Source organism: Crocodylus porosus, unplaced genomic scaffold, assembly GCF_001723895.1.
Source record: "Crocodylus porosus isolate Cpor-Errol unplaced genomic scaffold, CroPor_comp1, whole genome shotgun sequence".
In the NCBI taxonomy this organism is placed as follows: Eukaryota; Metazoa; Chordata; order Crocodylia; family Crocodylidae; genus Crocodylus; species Crocodylus porosus.
In genome coordinates, this window is record NW_017728911.1 from 40,550,822 (window position 1) to 40,569,206 (window position 18,385).

The following is an 18,385-nucleotide window of genomic DNA, read 5'->3' on the forward strand; positions in this document are numbered from 1 at the left end:
AAAACCCCCAAACTAACAAACATGCCACCTATTTAAAAGAGCAAGGTCCAGATTCATTGCTGCAACCACAGACCAGAAAAGCAGCCAGAAGGGCTGACAAATTTGAAAATCGTACAAAAGGAGAATCGGCACTGAAGTGCCCGAGCCACGCAGACAAATTATTTTTTTTGTTATAGGGACCAAACAGTTTTAAGAAAAGAACCTACCGAGCCCCTGCCAGCGTGAAGTATTATTCAGCAAAATATTTCTGCAGTGTGATATAGCCGTCCAGCACAGAAATGTTTCACATTGACTTTGATATGACTAGACCAAATGGCAGACAACAAGCAAGGGGGGGGGGAAAAAAGCAGCCACCTCTCTTTAGCAAGTATAGCAATTTAGCTTATGAATTCCCTTTCCATCCCAGCCAGTTGGCAAGGCTATTCAGCAGGGTTACCACTCACTGAATTTCAGTGAAAGGTAAAACCCCCGGAGAACTTGGGTTACATGCTGATAAGCTTTTCAGCATTAGCCACAGAGGGTAATTTATAAAGAATAATAAAGGCCTGGAGAAAATATTGCTCAAGAGACATTCAGAATAAAGTTTCTGTCTTTCATGTAGGCAAGAAAGCATCTCAAGCCTACTCCACAAAGCAATGAGCTTGGTGAGAGCGCACTAATGGCAGACAAGAGTCGCTGGTATGCTCAGCAATTGCTTGTACAGAGCTCAGACAACAGAAGAGGTTTTACTGACAAACAATGTTGGATGTCCCCACTCATTCTGAATAATGCATTATAGATTCATAGATGTTAGGGTCGGAAGGGACCTCAATAGATCATCAAGTCCAACCCCCTGCCCTGGGCAGGAAAGAGTGCTGGGTTCAGATGACCCCAGCCAGATGCCCATCCAACCTCCCCTTGAAGACCCCCAGGGTAGGGGAGAGCACCACCTCCCTTCAGAGCCCATTCCAGACCTTGGCCCCTCTAACCGTGAAGTTCCTGCTAATGCCCAGTCTACATCTGCTCTCTGCTAGCTTATGGCCATTATTTCTTGTGACCCCCCAGGGGCTTCTTGGTGAGTAGAGCCTCACCAATTCCCTTCTGCGCCCCCATGATGAATTTATAGGCAGCAACAAGGTCGCCTCTCAACCTTCTGTTGCAGAGACTGAAGAGGTCCAGGTGCCCTAGTCTCTCCTCGTAGGGCTCGGCCTGCAGGCCCTTAACCATACGAGTGGCCCTTCTCTGGACCCTCTCCAGGTTATCCACATCCCTCTTGAAGTGCGGCACCCAAAACTGGACGCAGTACTCCAGCTGAGGTCTGACCAGTGCCTGACAGAGGGGAGGTATCACTTCCTTGGTTCTGTTTGTCATGCATCTGCTGATGCACAATAAAGTGCCGTTAGCTTCATCACACTGATGACCCGTGTTCATCTTGAAGTCCACTAGGACTCCAAGATCCCTTTCCACTCGCATGCTGCCGAGCAGGTCATTTCCTAGGCAGTAGGTGTGCTGGACATTTTTCTTCCCTAGGTGCATCACTTTGCATTTCTCCTTGTTAAATCACATTCTATTGTTTTCTGCCCATTTGCCCAACCTGTCCATGTCTGCCTGTGGTTGTTCTCTGCCCTCCTGTGGGGAGAAGCAGACACACCGTTTTATATCATCCGCACACTTGGACAGAGTACAGTTCATTCCCTCATCCAAATCACTGATGAAGATATTGAAGAGTATCGGTCCAAGGACCGAGCCCTGCAGGACCCCACTGCCCACTCTCTTCCTGGTCGACACCGACCCATCCACCACCAGTCTCTGGGTATGACCCTCTAGCCAATTTGCCACCCATTGGACTATGTAATCATCCAAATCACAGCCTTTTAACTTGTTCACCAGTACGGGGTGGGATACCGTACCGAAGGCCTTCCTGAAGTCTAAGTAAATGATATCTACCCCTACTCCTGCGTCCAAGTGCTTTGTAACCTGGTCATAAAAAGAGACTAGGTTAGTCAGGCAAGATCTACTAGATTATATTAAATCTATATTAAACCGCATTATATTACTAGCGGTTTCCTCCTCTATGAAACCATCAGAAGTGAGCAGAGAGGAACGGGTGTGCCTATCTTCCCAAAGATGGAACCATTGTCAAGGAAGAAAATGGAGTGGCAGCAACAGACATAAACTTCTTCTATAATCAGGAAAGGAAATCAGCGACTTGGCACAGAAAAGCCTTACCTTCTGTTCAGGCTGCCCTTTCTTCGTGAGGTCCCTCACTAAAAAAAAGACAAAAAAAAAAAAACACCACACAAAAATGGGAGTCATCTTTGGGCATGGATAGATGGCACCTGAAGCACTCCAAATCCTGCTCCAATTTCAAGTGCTTCAGGTCCATTGGACATGCACCCTCCCACCTTCCCCAACACCTGGAGTGCTTTTTACAGAGGCCACAAGAGCATGCAGCAGCAGCTGTATCCAGCCACGGGGCTGAAAAGCATGGACCCCTGAATCCCTCCTTGTCTCCAGAGGATCCCAAGGACAAGCACAGAGGAGAGCGCTCGTTGGCTCAGCCTCTGCCCCACTCTCTTCCCAACCCACTACCGGTGGAGGCAGCAGGATAGGGCGGAAGGCAAGAGGACCAGGCAACCCTGTCGCACTGCGCTGGAGGGTGCGGACACGTAGGGTAGCATTCTGTTTTGCAAAAGGCTCCTGGATTTTGAAGGTCACATGTGAAGGGCTTCTTCAAGCATCAACATCTGCATGCTCACTGGCACTCCAAGCACTTCAAACAGCACATCTGTCCGCAGGCTCTCTCCCATTCAAACTCATGCCACAGAGTAGACATTAACCTACTAATATTTTTGCACGTATTTACCAGCTCACATTGATTTCAGGATAACCTGAAAAAATATTCAGACATCCAAAGCCAAATCGTTTCAATATAAATATGACTGACTGGCTTCCATGAGTCCGACTTCTAGACTTGTTTCAGCTGTAGGCTAAACAAGTCATCTCCTCTGATTTCAAATTCATCATTTCCATGTTTGTTTTTTAATTCAGACTAGTTACAGCCTCACAAGAGTAGCAATTTCTTAAAAGCATATCCTTACAGAGTATGCCACACCTAGGGAAACTTGTCATTTTATTCCGAACGGGGAGGGAAGTGTCTAATAGCTTTGTTATACCAAACACATTCTTATATTGAAGGCATTCATTTCCAAGAAGTCATTTTCCCCCTATAATTTCAATTTGTACTCCAAAATTCTTGAGAGAGTAAAAGTATAAAGAGTATAATTACCACCTGCCCGCTCAAAAACAGACATGGTCCCTGTGTGAGAAATGATACATCTGAACACATCAAGAGGAGAGAGGGGAAAACAATCCAACAAAAAGAAAGAGAAACATTTTCTAAATACAGGCATGCTCTTCCTACCTTTGCTGGAATCCTCAATGGCAGTCTTTAGTAGGGCCAAAATGTCAACATGGTCACCAATTCTGGCATAGTAAGCACAGTCATGACCAAGGGCATCAACCAAACTAACATCCGCACTGTTTCTGAGCAACACTTCTACTGCATCCCTGCAGCCATATTCACAGCCTAACATTAGAGCAGTCCTGGGGTGGGAAAGAGACCACACAGACACTTGAGGAAGATGAGATATTTCTGATGGACAGTTACTCAAAAAGAGCAGTTCAGTACTTTGTGAACTCAGTGACAAAAGGCTGTGCTGTTTACAGACAAGACACTTTCCCCAATAAAAAGAAAAACCAAATCAAATGATTGGTTAACCAATCTGTAAGGTGTTTGACAGCTTAACGCCATTGACATAACTGTGATTAAAGGAAAAAATTGAAATAAGACTTAGTCTTTGTTTTCTCCTTGATTTGTCATGGGTTTCAGAAAAGCAAAGATAGTTGTGTGGGGTTTTTTGTGGTTTTTTTTTTGTTTGTTTATTACCCAGCTGCTCAGTTCAAAATGGCCATAAACTTTGGGCCAAACACTGGAAGGTGCCTGGACACACAGGTAATCCCACCCCAAAAGGAGTGCACATGCCCTTGAGAAGCAGGTTTCATATGCACCCATGTTCTGGGCTAGCACTCTACACTTTTATTCTTCACAGGAATAAGTAGGGGATGAAAAGCTTGCATCTGAAAAATCAGAGTACAAACACACACATAATAAATGTCTCAAAAGCACCAAAGTCAGACAGGGGCCTTGAAAGAACTTAAAGGCTTTTAAAAAAGAAACCTTAACAGGGGCCACAGAGGGGTAGCAGGGAGCCTATGAATGTAGTGTGCAGGTAGGTAGTCATGAGTTTTTAAGTGTAGGAGAGGCACCTTGACCTTCCAGCTGTGGGATCCATCTCCTTCCAGTTCACTACAAGCAGCCACCTGACATGACTGCACAAATCGGCAGCATTTCAGCTGCACAAAGCCAGCAATCTACACACTGAAGAATAGAAAAAACTGCTGGAAGTTCAACTGAGACAGGCTTTGGTAGAAACAAGGACTGATTAGATAACCCACTGCCACAGTGAGTTATCTAACCAATATTCATAAGACAGGGTATCATGCAACTGCACAGCTGAAACATCTGTCCTACAACTTGTGTGACCAGACTCTGAAAGAGACTCCCAGACAGGATGGTGCAGGCATCTACCCTGGAGATCTTTAAAAGGAGATTGGATGCATACTTTGCTGCTGTTATTTGACCCCTGCAGTCTTTCCTCCCCAAACCAGGGGGGCTGGACCCAATGATCTCACAAGGTCCCTTCCAGCCCTAGACCTCTGTGAATCTGTGTAAACTTGAAAGACTGAAAGCTGAGGGATAGCTCTGGTCTTCAACAATGCAAAACCTACTTCCAGCACAGCCCAGCTGCATGCATCACCTGTTTTGTTTGTCTCTGGAGTTGAGGTCAGCTCCCCTATCCAGCAGACTCTGACATATGCTCGGACGACACATCTGAGTGGCCAGCACCAGTGGTGTCCTCCCATCCTGGGGAAAAAAGGAAAAAATAAGTGAATGAAAGGACACATTGTGGAAGACAAGACATGAGCAGCCCTGGACAATTCAGGCAAGGGGAGAGAGCAATATACTTACCCCATCTTTGGCATTCACCGCAGCTCCATGATCACACAGTAACTGTATGCCAGAGGAACAGTCCGACATCGCTTTCAAGAGCAAAACAAGGAGAAGAAAGCTATTTATACATCTGGGCACAGCCTTCCACAAACCCCCACAATACCCAAAGCCCCAGTCAGCTACCAGGCTCCACTGCACAGTCACTCTCTCTCAAGGTCCGACAGACCCTGAAAGACCCCCGAGAACCCATCGCTACCCTTGAGTTAGCCAGGAAAGATACTGGGTGGTGCAAGAGGGACTACTGCACATGCACACCCCTAAAGCACGCTACATGAACGATGCCAACATCGTATGGAGCGAAGTGCAGGAAACAAACGTCAGCTGCTTGTATTTTGATCCATGTAGGATAATGGGTCTATTTACTGCACACATTCAAGCATTTAAGATCTAAAAGCGTGGCACTTTGAGACAAGACTGGCTCCGCAGAAAACTCCATCTACGCTTATCAGCGTGGCTCAACATCAGCTGTAGAGAAAAAGCTCATCAAGAAGAACACCGAGAATACTATACTTTTAAATCAGTTGGCCTCAGTCTTACGCTGAGTGTCCACTTTGCTAAAAAGTAATGTTGTTTGGGATATAGCAGCTGTAACAGCCACTTCCAGAATACTGTAAGCCAACATGGATGGTTTATAATGTACAGTTCCCCACTAAAAAGGCAACTGCAAAGGCACACAGAAACACATGGAGGGTGCCTATCATTTAGGATTTAATGAGCTCGGGTACCATGCTCTGGAAAGCACGTGCCAACTGAGCTGAACACAGTGAGTGTTTAAAATGGTAAGAAAAGGGCACAGGGTATTGGCAAGACTTGGAGAAAGGTCAAGACTAAGCTATTTTGGTCTGCTAGCACTGCATACCCATGACCCGAAACACTGCCTCTTGGTACATTCTTTAGATTTTAGTACAAAATCCAAGCCCTGTAGCTGGTTCCAAGACCGAATAGTCTTTTTTCTCCGTTAGCTCGCGGCACGTCAGAATCTCTGCTCCCCTAAGGAGGGCAAAGTCCATGACAGCTCTGAATCCCCATACAAGCATTTTGGTTAGAGTCCAAAACAGCGTCAACATTTTTTAAATAATCCTTCCCCTCTCACACAAGCAGATCCAAAAAAAAAAAGTGAACCGCATTTTATCACACTCCTTCCAAGAAAGAGATCCCTTTTCTTAGCTCAGGGTAAGCAACAGCTATTTCAGCCAACCTTTTTTGTCATAAATGTTAATCATGTGACAACACAACTGCCCAAGTACTTTCAGCTATCTTGAACACAGTTGAGTGATATAATTAGATGAAGATAAACATGCATGATAGATATTTTCTACCACAATGTTTTATGAGGCTGACTAAAAAAAAAAAAAAACAAACCTGTCAACATGAAGTGAAATGCCATATAGCAATTAGCAGAATAGAACAATGCCCAATTTACCTGCATCGTGAAGAGCAGTCCTGCCCTGCAAATCCACATTTTCAGTTGGACAATTGAACTGTTAAAATAATAATTCTTGATTGAGATTAGCAAGATTCAGTTCCCTTATTTAGCATGCATGACCTCCCTGTCCTACAAATCAAAGAGCTAATAAAAAAAATAGAATTACATTGCTCTTAACTCAAAACTACCTGTAACAATTATGTTGGAGAAGTGAATTCAGTTTGGAAAAATCAGGATTTCTGAGAAACTAAGGCAAACAAAATTATATTAAATTTCTCTAACTTTACAGAGAAGGCCAAAATTTATATTTTGAACTCTCGACTTGTTGAAGAGGATTATTTATAATGTACCTTAGCCACACAAAAAAAATATTAAAAATTGGTATAATCAAATAAAGTCAGATGCCTTGTTTAACACTGAACATGTGCAGTGAAATAAAGAGCACATACTTGATGAGTTTCAACACTGTCAGTGTGCGTGTGCAATGTCTAAGGTAACCACAGTTATTATTTGCAAAGGATTACATTCTAGGCACTTTTCCTAGCACTTTCCCAACCACTGCACATGTTTCTTCATCAAGCTGAAATAATTATATATTTCCCATAGCCAACACAAATGGCATCGTTACCAGTGCACATGCTGGCATGCTGACAAGTAAGATGCCAAGGAAAGAAAGGAACCATTTAAAATAATGAATTTCCACAGAGCAAATGAGTCACAAAAAAAAGAATTAAACTGGAAACTAGTCTTAAGGTTCTGGAACAGCAGGAACAAGGAGTTCAAGATGGAACTTGAACATGTTATGACACCAGGTTATGGGACCTGATTGCTACAAGAGCAGGACTTGACAACCCAGGCTGTCTTCCCAGTCCGATGTCGAATTCAAAGACATAAAGGGACACCATAATTTAAATACACATGTATACAGATAAGTCCCCCCCAAAACACCTGGTGTTGCTATGAAGTGGCACTGAATATGCAATAAAATGCACCTTTTTTTTTTTTTTTTTTTAAAATACAACGCATCCAACAGCTTTTAGCAGAATCTATTCTACAGCTCCACATGTGTATGGCTAGTCTTTGGGCAGGACATTCACACAGCAGTGGGAAAATACTTTATTCTTTAATTAAGAAAACTCATAAAAAGGACTTTTGGGGCAAGCACAAGTCAAGTAGCTACTTAAACTCCCCTGCTCTAAAAGTCAACTAGTCTGTGTACTGATAGCATCTCTGAAAAAGTGCGTCTCTTTCTTCAGCATTCAAATTGTGAAAACATAGCATCTATTAGTTGAGTTTTTCATACCTGTAAGAGCTTCTGCAAACAAAGAGCATGTCCATATTTCGCAGCTAGATGCAATGCGTTTCTCCCTAAGAGTTAAAAAGTACGTAATGGGATTAGGCTGGGAACTAACATGTAGTACAAGATAACACTAGCATAAGCAGCCATTTAAACCATGCAAAGGGCACAAACCATCTTCTCAATCCTATATGTTATCCTACATTAACAACAGCCCTTTAGCTGAAGTGAGCCTGTTAATTCAACTGTTCATACCTCATTTAGGCTCAGTATCACTTAATGAGGTACGTGCAGTGTACGTCTCACTGCGGCTTGATTCTGGTTATTCAGAAGGCCTGTAGCTGCTATCAAACTATGCACTCCCTGCTCTTTGCACTTTAAATAGGGGGCAGCAGGGCAACAGTGGTCCATCCACCCTGGCCTTACTCCTGCAAAGTTATCTAAATTTGTAGCAATTTTCAAAGGTTGGAAACCACGACACATTTTATACCAGGTGTAAGAAGTGCTAATGGAAGACTGCTTAGGACAGATCTAATGTAAAGCAAATGACAAACATTTAACAAAGTAATTTTGTTTCAGGATGGGATATCGACCTACACTAGTATTTTTGAAAACATGGTCTCAAAGTTTTGAGAAAACATACCTGCAGCATCAGTGGCTTTGATATCAACCCCATGTAGAAGAATGGTATTCAAGCAGTCTAGATTTCCCTTTGATGCTACAACATGAAACCTAAAATGGAAAGAGATAAAACTGTGCCTTTCTAGGCTTAAGTGACAGAGTTTTACAAGGCAGAAAGCAGTCATTTCTTGGCTTGCAGGTAAGGTTATTGGGTGTGTACCTGAGAACGAGTAAGTTAGACAAGCTGTCCACTTCTAAATCATGTCAAATTTGGCAAGACGAAGCATTTAAATGCTCAAAGCATGGCTCCTTCATACTCCGAAGGAGTTTTAGTCACCCAGGCTTCTGTCCAAATTTTATGAACAACAGGGAAGGCCAACTTAACTATTACAAGAACCAGGGGAGTTTTGAACCACCAACCCAAGTATTAAAGATCATGGATCAATTCGGGTACAGAACAATTCCTTCTGCACCTCACCCCTCTCAAAATCCACTGGGTCCAGACACATTTCCTGTTTAGTCCAACCACCTCCACATTGCCATCCCTGCTTTGCTCTCCGGGATTTGACAGGTGCAGAATTGAAATGCTTTAACAGTGGGACACAGAAGTCTGGACCTCTCTATTTTTAAATATTAGGGACTCAGAGGAAGGTAGGGTATACCACAGTCACGGAGGATCATTTAAAGCACTGGAGCTTCTTTTCCAGACAACGGAGCAATTATTGAGGTTAGTTTACCCATCAGGATCTATGGACGTAGCTCAGCCCACCAACAGGCATGGACCAGAACCCCCTCTAACCAGATAAGAGTTGGATACACAAATACCATGCTACCACTCTTCCATAAAATATTTAAGCCAAGTGATAAGCAACTTCTAAAAGCTACAGCTGGATCCCCCGGCTGCATTCCAGGAGAATACTGATTCTACCTCCAGACTTGCATTTCATCATGCACATATCCATTCACTAAACCTGGAAAGCTATTAAACCATGAGCCATAGGTGGGGGGGGGGGGAAGGGACTGAAAACAGAATAGCTAAGTGAATAGCCAAAGACCCCTGTACTTGGCAGAAACAACGTTTTGACAAAGTACGATCCAGAAACCAGAACAGTTCAGCAAGGATCAGAAAGGCACTATTTTAAACTGAACTACAAAATATTCCTCCCTAGCACATGCATTTCTACTACCTACTGCAAATAATACAATGCAAAACTTGTTGAACAGCCTGAAAGTACAGGCTATAATTCAACCCCAAATGGCTAGCAGTAATATCTGGAGAATGCTTTTCAAAAACTCATTTTTAGTTTAGTTCTGAAGATTGCCCTTTTTTTTTTTTATTTTTTTTTTTTAAACCGATTGTACTGGCCCTTCAACACTTGTGACCAGATTAAAATAGAGAAATCAAAAGGTTTTAGCAAACCTCCACATTATTCTTCACATCAAATAAAATTTGTACAAAATTTGAAAACAGACGGGTCCCAAACCACAGAAGAAGTTTAAGATTTTTTTTTTTGCAGAGTATAGAAAAAATTGTCTATATTGTTGCACAAATAAAGCTCATATTTTTATTATACACACACACACACACACACACACACATACACACACACTTCGTTTTATTGTGCTTCGCTTTATTGCACTTCGCAGATACTGCGTTTTTTTACAAATTGAAGGTTTGTGGCAACCCTGCGTCGAGCAAGTCTATCGGCACCATTTTTCCATCGGTTAGCATTTTTAGCAATAAAGTATTTTTTAATTAAGGTATGTACATTGTTTTTTTAGACGTAATGTTATTGCACACTTAACAGACTACAGTATAGTGTAAACATAACTTTTATATGCACTGAGAAACCAAAAAATTTGTGTGACTCGCTTTATCGCGGTGGTCTGGAACCGAACCCGCGGTATCTCCGAGGTATGCGCGCGTGCGTACGTGTGTGTGTTTCATACACCCAGATTATACACCATTCATCTGTATAACAAAAAGACAATAGGGATGGTTAGGTCACCCGCTGTTACCTTTAGGGGCCAAGTCTCTTACATCCATGGAATTATCCTTTGCTGCACAGATTTCAGCAAAATGTTTTTTTCCTTAACCTCCTGCTTTACAATCTCTCTTCTCTGCCTCTTCCTCCCTCTCCACCACCCTACAAGAGCCTCACCTTGCCCACGGGAATAAATGCACTTCATTCAGGCTATCGCTACCTCAAGGAGCAGAGTTGAGGGTAACAGCTGTGCCCTTTGGCCTTCCAAGCCAGGGGGGTTCAGGCATTTCTTTCATGGAGGATAGCAGGCACTAAAGAATGATTTATCTTTGCTCTCATTGCAGTCTGCAGGAGGTTTGACAGCCCTGAGCAGACGAAGTGTGATTTTTTCTATACGAGTCCATGCAGTTGGGCCTTCTTGTAGAAAAATATGCCATTTGCATATTTGGTTTAACATCTCCTTCTTTGGTTTAAAATCTCCTGTTGTAATGAGAAGGGTTTCCAGCATGGTGGGAATTTATGAGAACACCCTGTGCAGAGAGGGGTAAAGATGGGACCAAGACAACCTCCCCGTAGATTCCTGGGAGCTACTTACGCAGACCTCCCTTCCACATCCAGTTTAGTGGGATTGACTCCCTTTTTGGCAAGGATCGACGACACTTTCTCCACATCTCCCCTTTCAGCTGCTTTCATCAACCGATCGTCATATTTGTTCCAGTCTGTATTCAGCTGTAAAAAGAAAGGATTGAGAAAAAAAAAAAAAAAAAAAAAGAATGCATGCATGAGGTGACTGCAGAACCTGAACCTCTCTCGGCTGCCCCAGGAAAAAGCTAGGCACAGTCTAGGTTTCAATTCCCAGGCAAAATGCTTTCAATAAAATTACAACTCAAGCTGGAAACCTCCACTGTCTAGTATATATTCAGCATGTGTGTGTGTTACATGTGCCCACATACACACACCACACACTTTTTTTTTTTTAAAACAAGCTTATGCAAAATGCAGCTGTGGATGCACAATTCTCCAGCTGAAGAGTGGAGGAGAGATCAGCCACGTACAACGATGTGTTAGTCACGTTATCTAGTGCATTCCTGCACTAGACAGAAACAGATGTAGGACAGGAGACGAACCGCAGAAACGCTTATTCTGCCCCTTGCCAGCCAGCACACCATGTTCTACTTGTGCAAGAGATCAAACCTTTCAGCAAAATGTCTTCACAATAACTATTAAATTGGCTGGAGAACCAAGGCCTGGGAAGTGAACGTTTGACTTGGAAAGCAACTATTTAGGATACAGAAGTGTCATCCAGCGCCCTTCGGCAGCTCCGTGATACAAGTTAAGTGGTACTTATGCCAGCTCCTGTAGTTTCAGATAAGAGTAGCTAACATCCATGCCAAGTCTCAGGATATCAGACCAGTTCTATCTCTGAAAAAAACTGCGCGCCAAGCCTCTGCCTCAAACAACTGACCCCGGTGCACTTGCTTCTGATGCTGACATGCAAGCATATCTTTCTGGAGAATACAAGCTCTTAAAATGAGTTTGCTTTACTGATGTGGAAGATACTGCCACTCTTTACATTAAGTGTTACAGTAGCGTGCAACAAATGTTAGCAAGATCATCCATGTAAAGGGCTTAGAAATTTTCAAAGCATCTAACGCAATCAAGATGCATGCTGTCAGTGCTGCCCTCCCTTTCATTTCTTTTGCCAACGGTCAAACAGGAGCAGAACAAGCCGTCCTTAGCTATGATTTCTCCCTCTTTTTTTTTTTCAATAAAAAAAATACAACTTCATGTTTCCAGACAGCTTAACCTCCAAGTGCAATGGGTTCCTGCTTCAGTATTGCAATTAAATTTGTGACATTAACACAAGGCTTTTAAATAGTAAAGAAAAAAAAAAAAAAAAAAAAAAAAAAGGATGGGGATTGTTCAATGGCAAAATGACAAACAAGTGGGCAACAGATCAGAGGATCAAAGAAAGCAGTTTTGCAAGAGCAGGAACCAAGGGCTTTGTTACATGGGGCTTCCGGAGCTCTTAACATCCAGCTAGTCCAGGGGTTGATACATTTTAAGTGGCTTAAGGTTATGCCACTCCAGAGCAGGATCATCTCTAGTCCACCTAATTTTGCTTCTCTTCCATTAAGGTGTGGCTACTACAGGCAACTATTCTGCCTAAATTGAAGACTTCCAGTATCCCAGGATGCACATGGCCCCTCCCCACCCTGAACTCTATTGCCCAGGTGGTGGTTCTGGCACCAAGTCAACCCCTCTTCTGTCCCAGGAGTGTGATCTTCCAACCCCAGGGGGGCAAACTAGTGCAAACACGGTGCAGAGCATGTACCAGCTAGCCAGCCCAAGCTTTTTCTCCCATGACTTCCAGCTCAGCCAGAATGAGTCTAAAGCTGTCCATCCTGGACCTTGGCAGACGGGCTTCTAATTGGAGCAGTGATGAGGTGCTGGACCTCACTGCAATATGGGAAGGAGAGGACTACTGCAACTAGAGAAAAGGGAATTAAAGGAAACCAGCATGATCAGGCCATTAATGAGAGGACCACGATGCAGAGTGTGGCCAGTGGGGCTGACTCCAGGTCAGGACCAAGATAAAGTCCCTGAAATCCATCCTGCTGCCCCCCTCAAAAAGAGTTCCAAGGATCTGGTGCCCTTCATGTCTCTCTTCCTGAGCCCCAGACCCCAGTCAAGGATAGGCAGGGGCTTGTGGGGCAAGCGGCACAGCCACACACCATGGAGGTGGCCAAGGGGCCAGGCAAGTGGGTTCTGCTCCTTCCTCTTCTACAGGGGTCTTGAGCGGCCATGGCCAAGTCACTCAATTGCCATGCCTCAGTTTCCCCAGCTGCATAAGTGCTGCCAGCTACCCGTTTGCAAGGGGGGGCCATAAATTTGGGACCAATGTTTCTAATTCAGGCCCATTTCAGGGGCTCTTTGGGGACACTGGGACTCAGGCTGAAACTCAGGCGGGTCCTAGGAAAGGCAGGCTGGGCTGTGGCTGCCAGCACTCAGGCCCTACAGAGGAGAACGGGCACCAGCATGGACTACAGGGAATGCGTAATTCCAACGTACCTGTGGAATGGTCAGCTTTCGGTTACAGCACCTTGTGGCTAGGCCCCTTCTTGGGCAGCGTATAATATAGCTATAGTTTCTAGGGTCGGAAGGGACCTGAGTGGATCATCTAGTCTGACCCCCTGCCATGGCAGGAAAGAGTACTGGGATCAAACGACCCCAGCAAGTGTTCATCCAGCCTCCTCTTAAACACCCCCAGGGTAGGAGCCTGCACCACTTCTCTTGGGAGTTGGTTCCAGACCCTAGCCGCTGGGACCGTGACCGTGACGTAGCGCCTCCTGATATCTAACCTAACCGATGCACACTAGTGTCAATGTTGCTTATACCTTTCCAAACACCCACTTATTTCAGTGCAAAAATCCCATCCAAGTTACAACTCCTAACAATACTCCTTGAACGCGGCCCCTTAAAGTTAGCTGGACCAGAACGGAACCAGCTAGGTACCTTTTTCCCAGTCTAACATGAAAACCCCCTGCTGGCAGTGAATGAACAAGAGAAGACGGCTTTCCAGGGCTGCTAGCTGCCATTAGGATAGAAATTCTAGTCATCTTTGTGCAGTCTTCAAAGCTTAGCCCTGTTTTGAGAAAAAATGAGAATGAGGGAGCTGACATCTCAAGATCAACCGCTGCAAGTTTCCTACAGAGTATCGAGGCTAGACCGATCATGAGAAAACCGTACCCGTTCCCCTCAATGCCAGGAGAATAAAGCATCTGGGGTGGCTGCTGGTGGTACACTTATATCAAACTAACTAGGGTTAGGTGGACCCAAGTGCTGAACTGCACATACATTTGGGGAATTTAGATTGGGCAGAACCAGCCAGCCTACTTAGTTCACCTAAGGAGGTGCGCTACACTGATTGGGCTACACCAAGCCCAACATAACCAAATGTGTACACACATTTGATGAGCAGCCCCAGGGCTGGAGGAGCCAGGCCACTTGCCCCAACCCTAGCACCCAGGCTGTGCTTTTCCTATACCCCCGCCCCCCAACCAAGCTATTGTTAGTCCTCCGATCCGCCCCGGCCAAAACCCTCCCAATAGGCCATGCCCCCCACCATCCACTGCAGCTTGGATCCAGCACCGGCGAATGCGTGTGCAAGTGGGGACCCCATCTACAGCCAAACACCTTAAAAGCAAGCCGTGTGATTGTAGATTTGGTCCCGCAGACATGTGTATGCACCTTTGATGTTTCCACGTAGCTTGTCACCCAAGAAACTTGACAAATCCACCCACATTAGCAACCCAGTTTTTGGATCTCCTGGTCGAAGCCACTTGAGCCGCCTTACACTTTGCAGGGGGGGAAAAAAAGGGAACCTACTCCGAGCTTAAAAGTTTTTATGTAGCGTTTCAGACTGATCCATTCCTATTAGCAAGACCGGTGGCCAAAGAAGAAGGCTTATGAAGGAATGATAGCAGCACGCTGAGCTACACAGAGACCAGCTTCTCTACAAAAGTCATTAAAACAGTACCACTGCTATTTCCAGCTGCACCAACTCACTGAATGCTAGTTTGGAAACTTTTTCTTTCAGCAAGATGATGATCATGCAAAGTCAATCTTTAGCCAATTACTGAATTCCCGAAGCAGAGGAGCGAGACACTCCCCACCCCCAGACCCCTACATGCCACTTTCTCACTTCAAATACTGCAAACTTGACATTCATGAAACGCTGGAGTTGCATGCCGCAGGCAACTTTCCTTGTTTTTTTTTGGCAGCTTTAAATTCTGAAGCACATTAAATAACAGAAGACATTGAGACTTTACAAGCATGCAGAGAAAAGGTAACAAGACAGAGGAAAATAAGGCTGAAATCCATATAAATGTATCCACTTCAAAAATAGGGGTTCAAAAGAAAAAAAAAAATCAAGTGTTCCCAGCATGGGGGTAGCGGGTAGATTGAATTAAGGAACATGAGAGGCTTTTGGGCATATTCAAACCAGGCAGGTCTAGGGAATCACGCAGCAAGACATCCGTCTCTAGTCACTCAGTAAAGTAGTAAGACCAATGGGCAGTTACAAGGTCTTCTCTGCAGGTTTGGAGCAGGAATCTGAATTTGCACCACGGAAGGTGCACAGTGGAGCCGTGAGCATGACCAGAGCCTCTCTCGTCTGCTGTAATGCAACAGTAAGCAACGGATACCTAGTAGGACACTTGGTAAAAATAACCGAGCCATTATGGCTGGTACCTTAAGTAACCAATATGCAGGGAGATCAATGCATCTGCACCCTGGCTTTTGTTTGCTTGTAAAAAGCCACTGCGTTGGAATTTCTCTCCTAGTTGCTATAAGTTAGCCCCTTAGACTCTTAGTCTAAAGAGTAGTGGACGGCAGGGTAGATTCACACCTTGTAACCCAAGTAGATCACAGGTGCACATACACACACTTTGGTTAATCTAAGGTTCAGATCTACCCTTACTTGCACTGACAATTAACACATTTTGGTATCATTCCTCCAAAAAACCATGTAAATAAATAATAAATAAATTCCTGGAGAGGGAAGCTGTTTTGCTTAGACCCCCTGTGCGATGCTCAGTTTTTTTCCACGCAGCTCTGTGAAGCTGCGATGAGCTATTAAGAGTTTAATTGCACAGAATATAAATATGGACCATGTAGACAAGCAGCACTTTCTCCTTTCTAAATACTCTCCACTTCTTTAAGCACTCAACGTGTCCAATCCAATGCAAGACTTGCACCGCTCCGTATGCAAACAGCTGCTTTCGACTGTCAGATTTTCAGGCTTGACCTTCAACATGAAGGAATGAATTCAAAAATGCAACAAGGGCCTTTAAAAATGGAAGCCCTTTTTCAAATGAAACAGGTCTGTTATGTTAAACCCACAATTAAGATCTTCAAGATTAAGATAATTAGCGTAAAAATGCTTAGTATTAGTGTAAGAGAGAGTACAATTTATATGAAGGTTTATTAATAATCTCTTTCTAGAAATCATTATGTCAATTTATTATGGTCCAGTAACCCAAGTGCCTGTTAAGCACTTCAGAGAACAGCTCCACATTTAAAATTTTAGCCTGGAAATTCCCAACAAGCAGACAATATTAAGGCTGATGAAAATGAGGGACACGTGGAATAATGAGAAAGCTGCTATAAAAAAAGTCTCCCAGTAACATGAAACACAAAAGGTACCTACTGTGTTTTTTGCAGCACAGGAAAACCAACAGCTCATCCTAGAATTTGCTGCCAGCAGCAAATAATTTATCTTGCATTCAGTTTAAAATTGCTGAAGCTCACAAAGCAAGCGCCCAGCCGGAGTTCAAAGCAGGCTGCTCGAGGACACCGGCTATGTCTACTGCTTGACATTCATTCTGCTCCATCCTTCACTTAGCTTGGTTCCCCCAGGACGTTTTCTCCATCTTCAGGATCTTCTTCAGACTTCATAACTCTTTGGATAAGAGCTTCCCCTCCTTTTTCCAAGGGTGCAGAGACAGCCGAGGCAGGCGGAGCAGTTCTTCCTCCAGTCCCGCTTTGTACTGTGGCTGTCACCGTGGCTGTCCCCGTAGGGAAGCCCTACCCCCGGCGTCTAGTTTTGCAGCTCCCCTGCTGCAGCACAGACAACCACAGTGACTCAGACTCGCAGTAAATACCACCCAGGTCTGAAATACCCCGTAAACAATATGTAGACAGTCTCCCATCAGCCCCGTTCTATTTTCTGATTGTCCAGTACTTGATAGCCGGGCGATAGAAAGGAATAGCTAATAATACATTCCATGCGTGCTTATCCTCCGAGTCATATATTTTAGGTTTATTGCTAGCAAATAAGACAAGTATGCATGACACGTTACCACCGCAGAGCCACGGTTTTCAGAGCTACAGGCATCCACCTTCAAGGAACGAACACATTAGTCCAATTAACTTTTGACTGACACTAGAGGAGGGTCATGCTCCGTCCTGTTAAATAGGATGTTATAAATATTGGCAGGAGACAAGTTCGCCCCGCCACCACACGACACCGAAAGCAGCTTTCGGGTCAGCTGATGGCAGACAAAGTTGCGGCCCTGCGGCAAGTGGAATGCGTGGTTGTATTTCAACAAAAATGGAACCGCTTTTAATTTAGGAAAAGCGCACGCCTGGCACTTCAAAAATTTTCCTTTTACAACAAATCCCATTCTGAACACCACCGGGTTTCAGCTTACGGCTGCTGCCAGCCTGTCTCCCAACGTGTCAAACGAGAAGAGCCACCAAGGTTGTCAAAACATTAAGTAGACAGCATAATGATTAACGGTACCGAAGAGGCCGGGTCCCCTTTCACACGTTTTAAATTTAAACAGAGAGCTCCTAAATGCCATATTTCGGGGACTAGGTCAACCTTATGATTATTGCTTGTTTTGTCTGCTGGGGATATGAACATGTGCAAAGGAAAATAGAAGCCCTGCAAGACTGTCGCACGCAGCACGATTGCAAACATAGTCTTCCAAAACGGATCGGGGGGCAGGAAAACAGTTTTTACAAAGCCTCCTGCCCCCTCATATACAAATGAGACAGTGTGCAGGCAATCTCTGCCCTGCAAAAGTGCAGCCATCTCACAACATTGGGAGTATTACAGTATTTCTGCCCTTTCAAGTTATTCTGTTCTCTTCCCATATGCCACCCTGAACCTTTATGGGGGAAGAGCAGCATATTCATTGTATGAATAAATAAATAGATCTTATTTGCTTTCTGACAAATAGCCCCTTGCCTTATGACACCAAGATGTTTTCCTTGAAAATCCACATACCAGGAGCTATTTGCCGTCAGAGTTTCCACAACAGAACCATACCAATTTAAAAAAAAGCAACACACAACAAGTTAAGTGATTACATACAGCCTAAGTCACCCCAAAAGCTGTCTTATGACTGTGAAGCAAGTCAACCTCCAGCAGCTAT

General features: G+C 44.2%; 1 protein-coding gene across 1 annotated transcript in view; it reads right to left on the reverse strand.

The window, feature by feature from the left end:
- The window catches only part of UACA (uveal autoantigen with coiled-coil domains and ankyrin repeats), a 33,534-nt gene extending 16,550 nt beyond the window's left edge, over window positions 1–16,984 (reverse strand). Inside the window, exons 1-9 of the mRNA XM_019533901.1 lie at window positions 16,654–16,984; window positions 11,038–11,171; window positions 8,480–8,568; window positions 7,843–7,907; window positions 6,537–6,594; window positions 5,072–5,142; window positions 4,860–4,966; window positions 3,404–3,585; window positions 2,209–2,246 (exon numbers count right to left, since the gene is read on the reverse strand). Coding sequence (XP_019389446.1) covers window positions 2,209–2,246; window positions 3,404–3,585; window positions 4,860–4,966; window positions 5,072–5,142; window positions 6,537–6,594; window positions 7,843–7,907; window positions 8,480–8,568; window positions 11,038–11,171; window positions 16,654–16,689 — 780 coding nt within the window. The 5' untranslated portion in view covers window positions 16,690–16,984. The remainder of the gene's footprint in view (window positions 1–2,208; window positions 2,247–3,403; window positions 3,586–4,859; window positions 4,967–5,071; window positions 5,143–6,536; window positions 6,595–7,842; window positions 7,908–8,479; window positions 8,569–11,037; window positions 11,172–16,653) is intronic.
- Window positions 16,985–18,385: the final 1,401 nt, after the last annotated feature.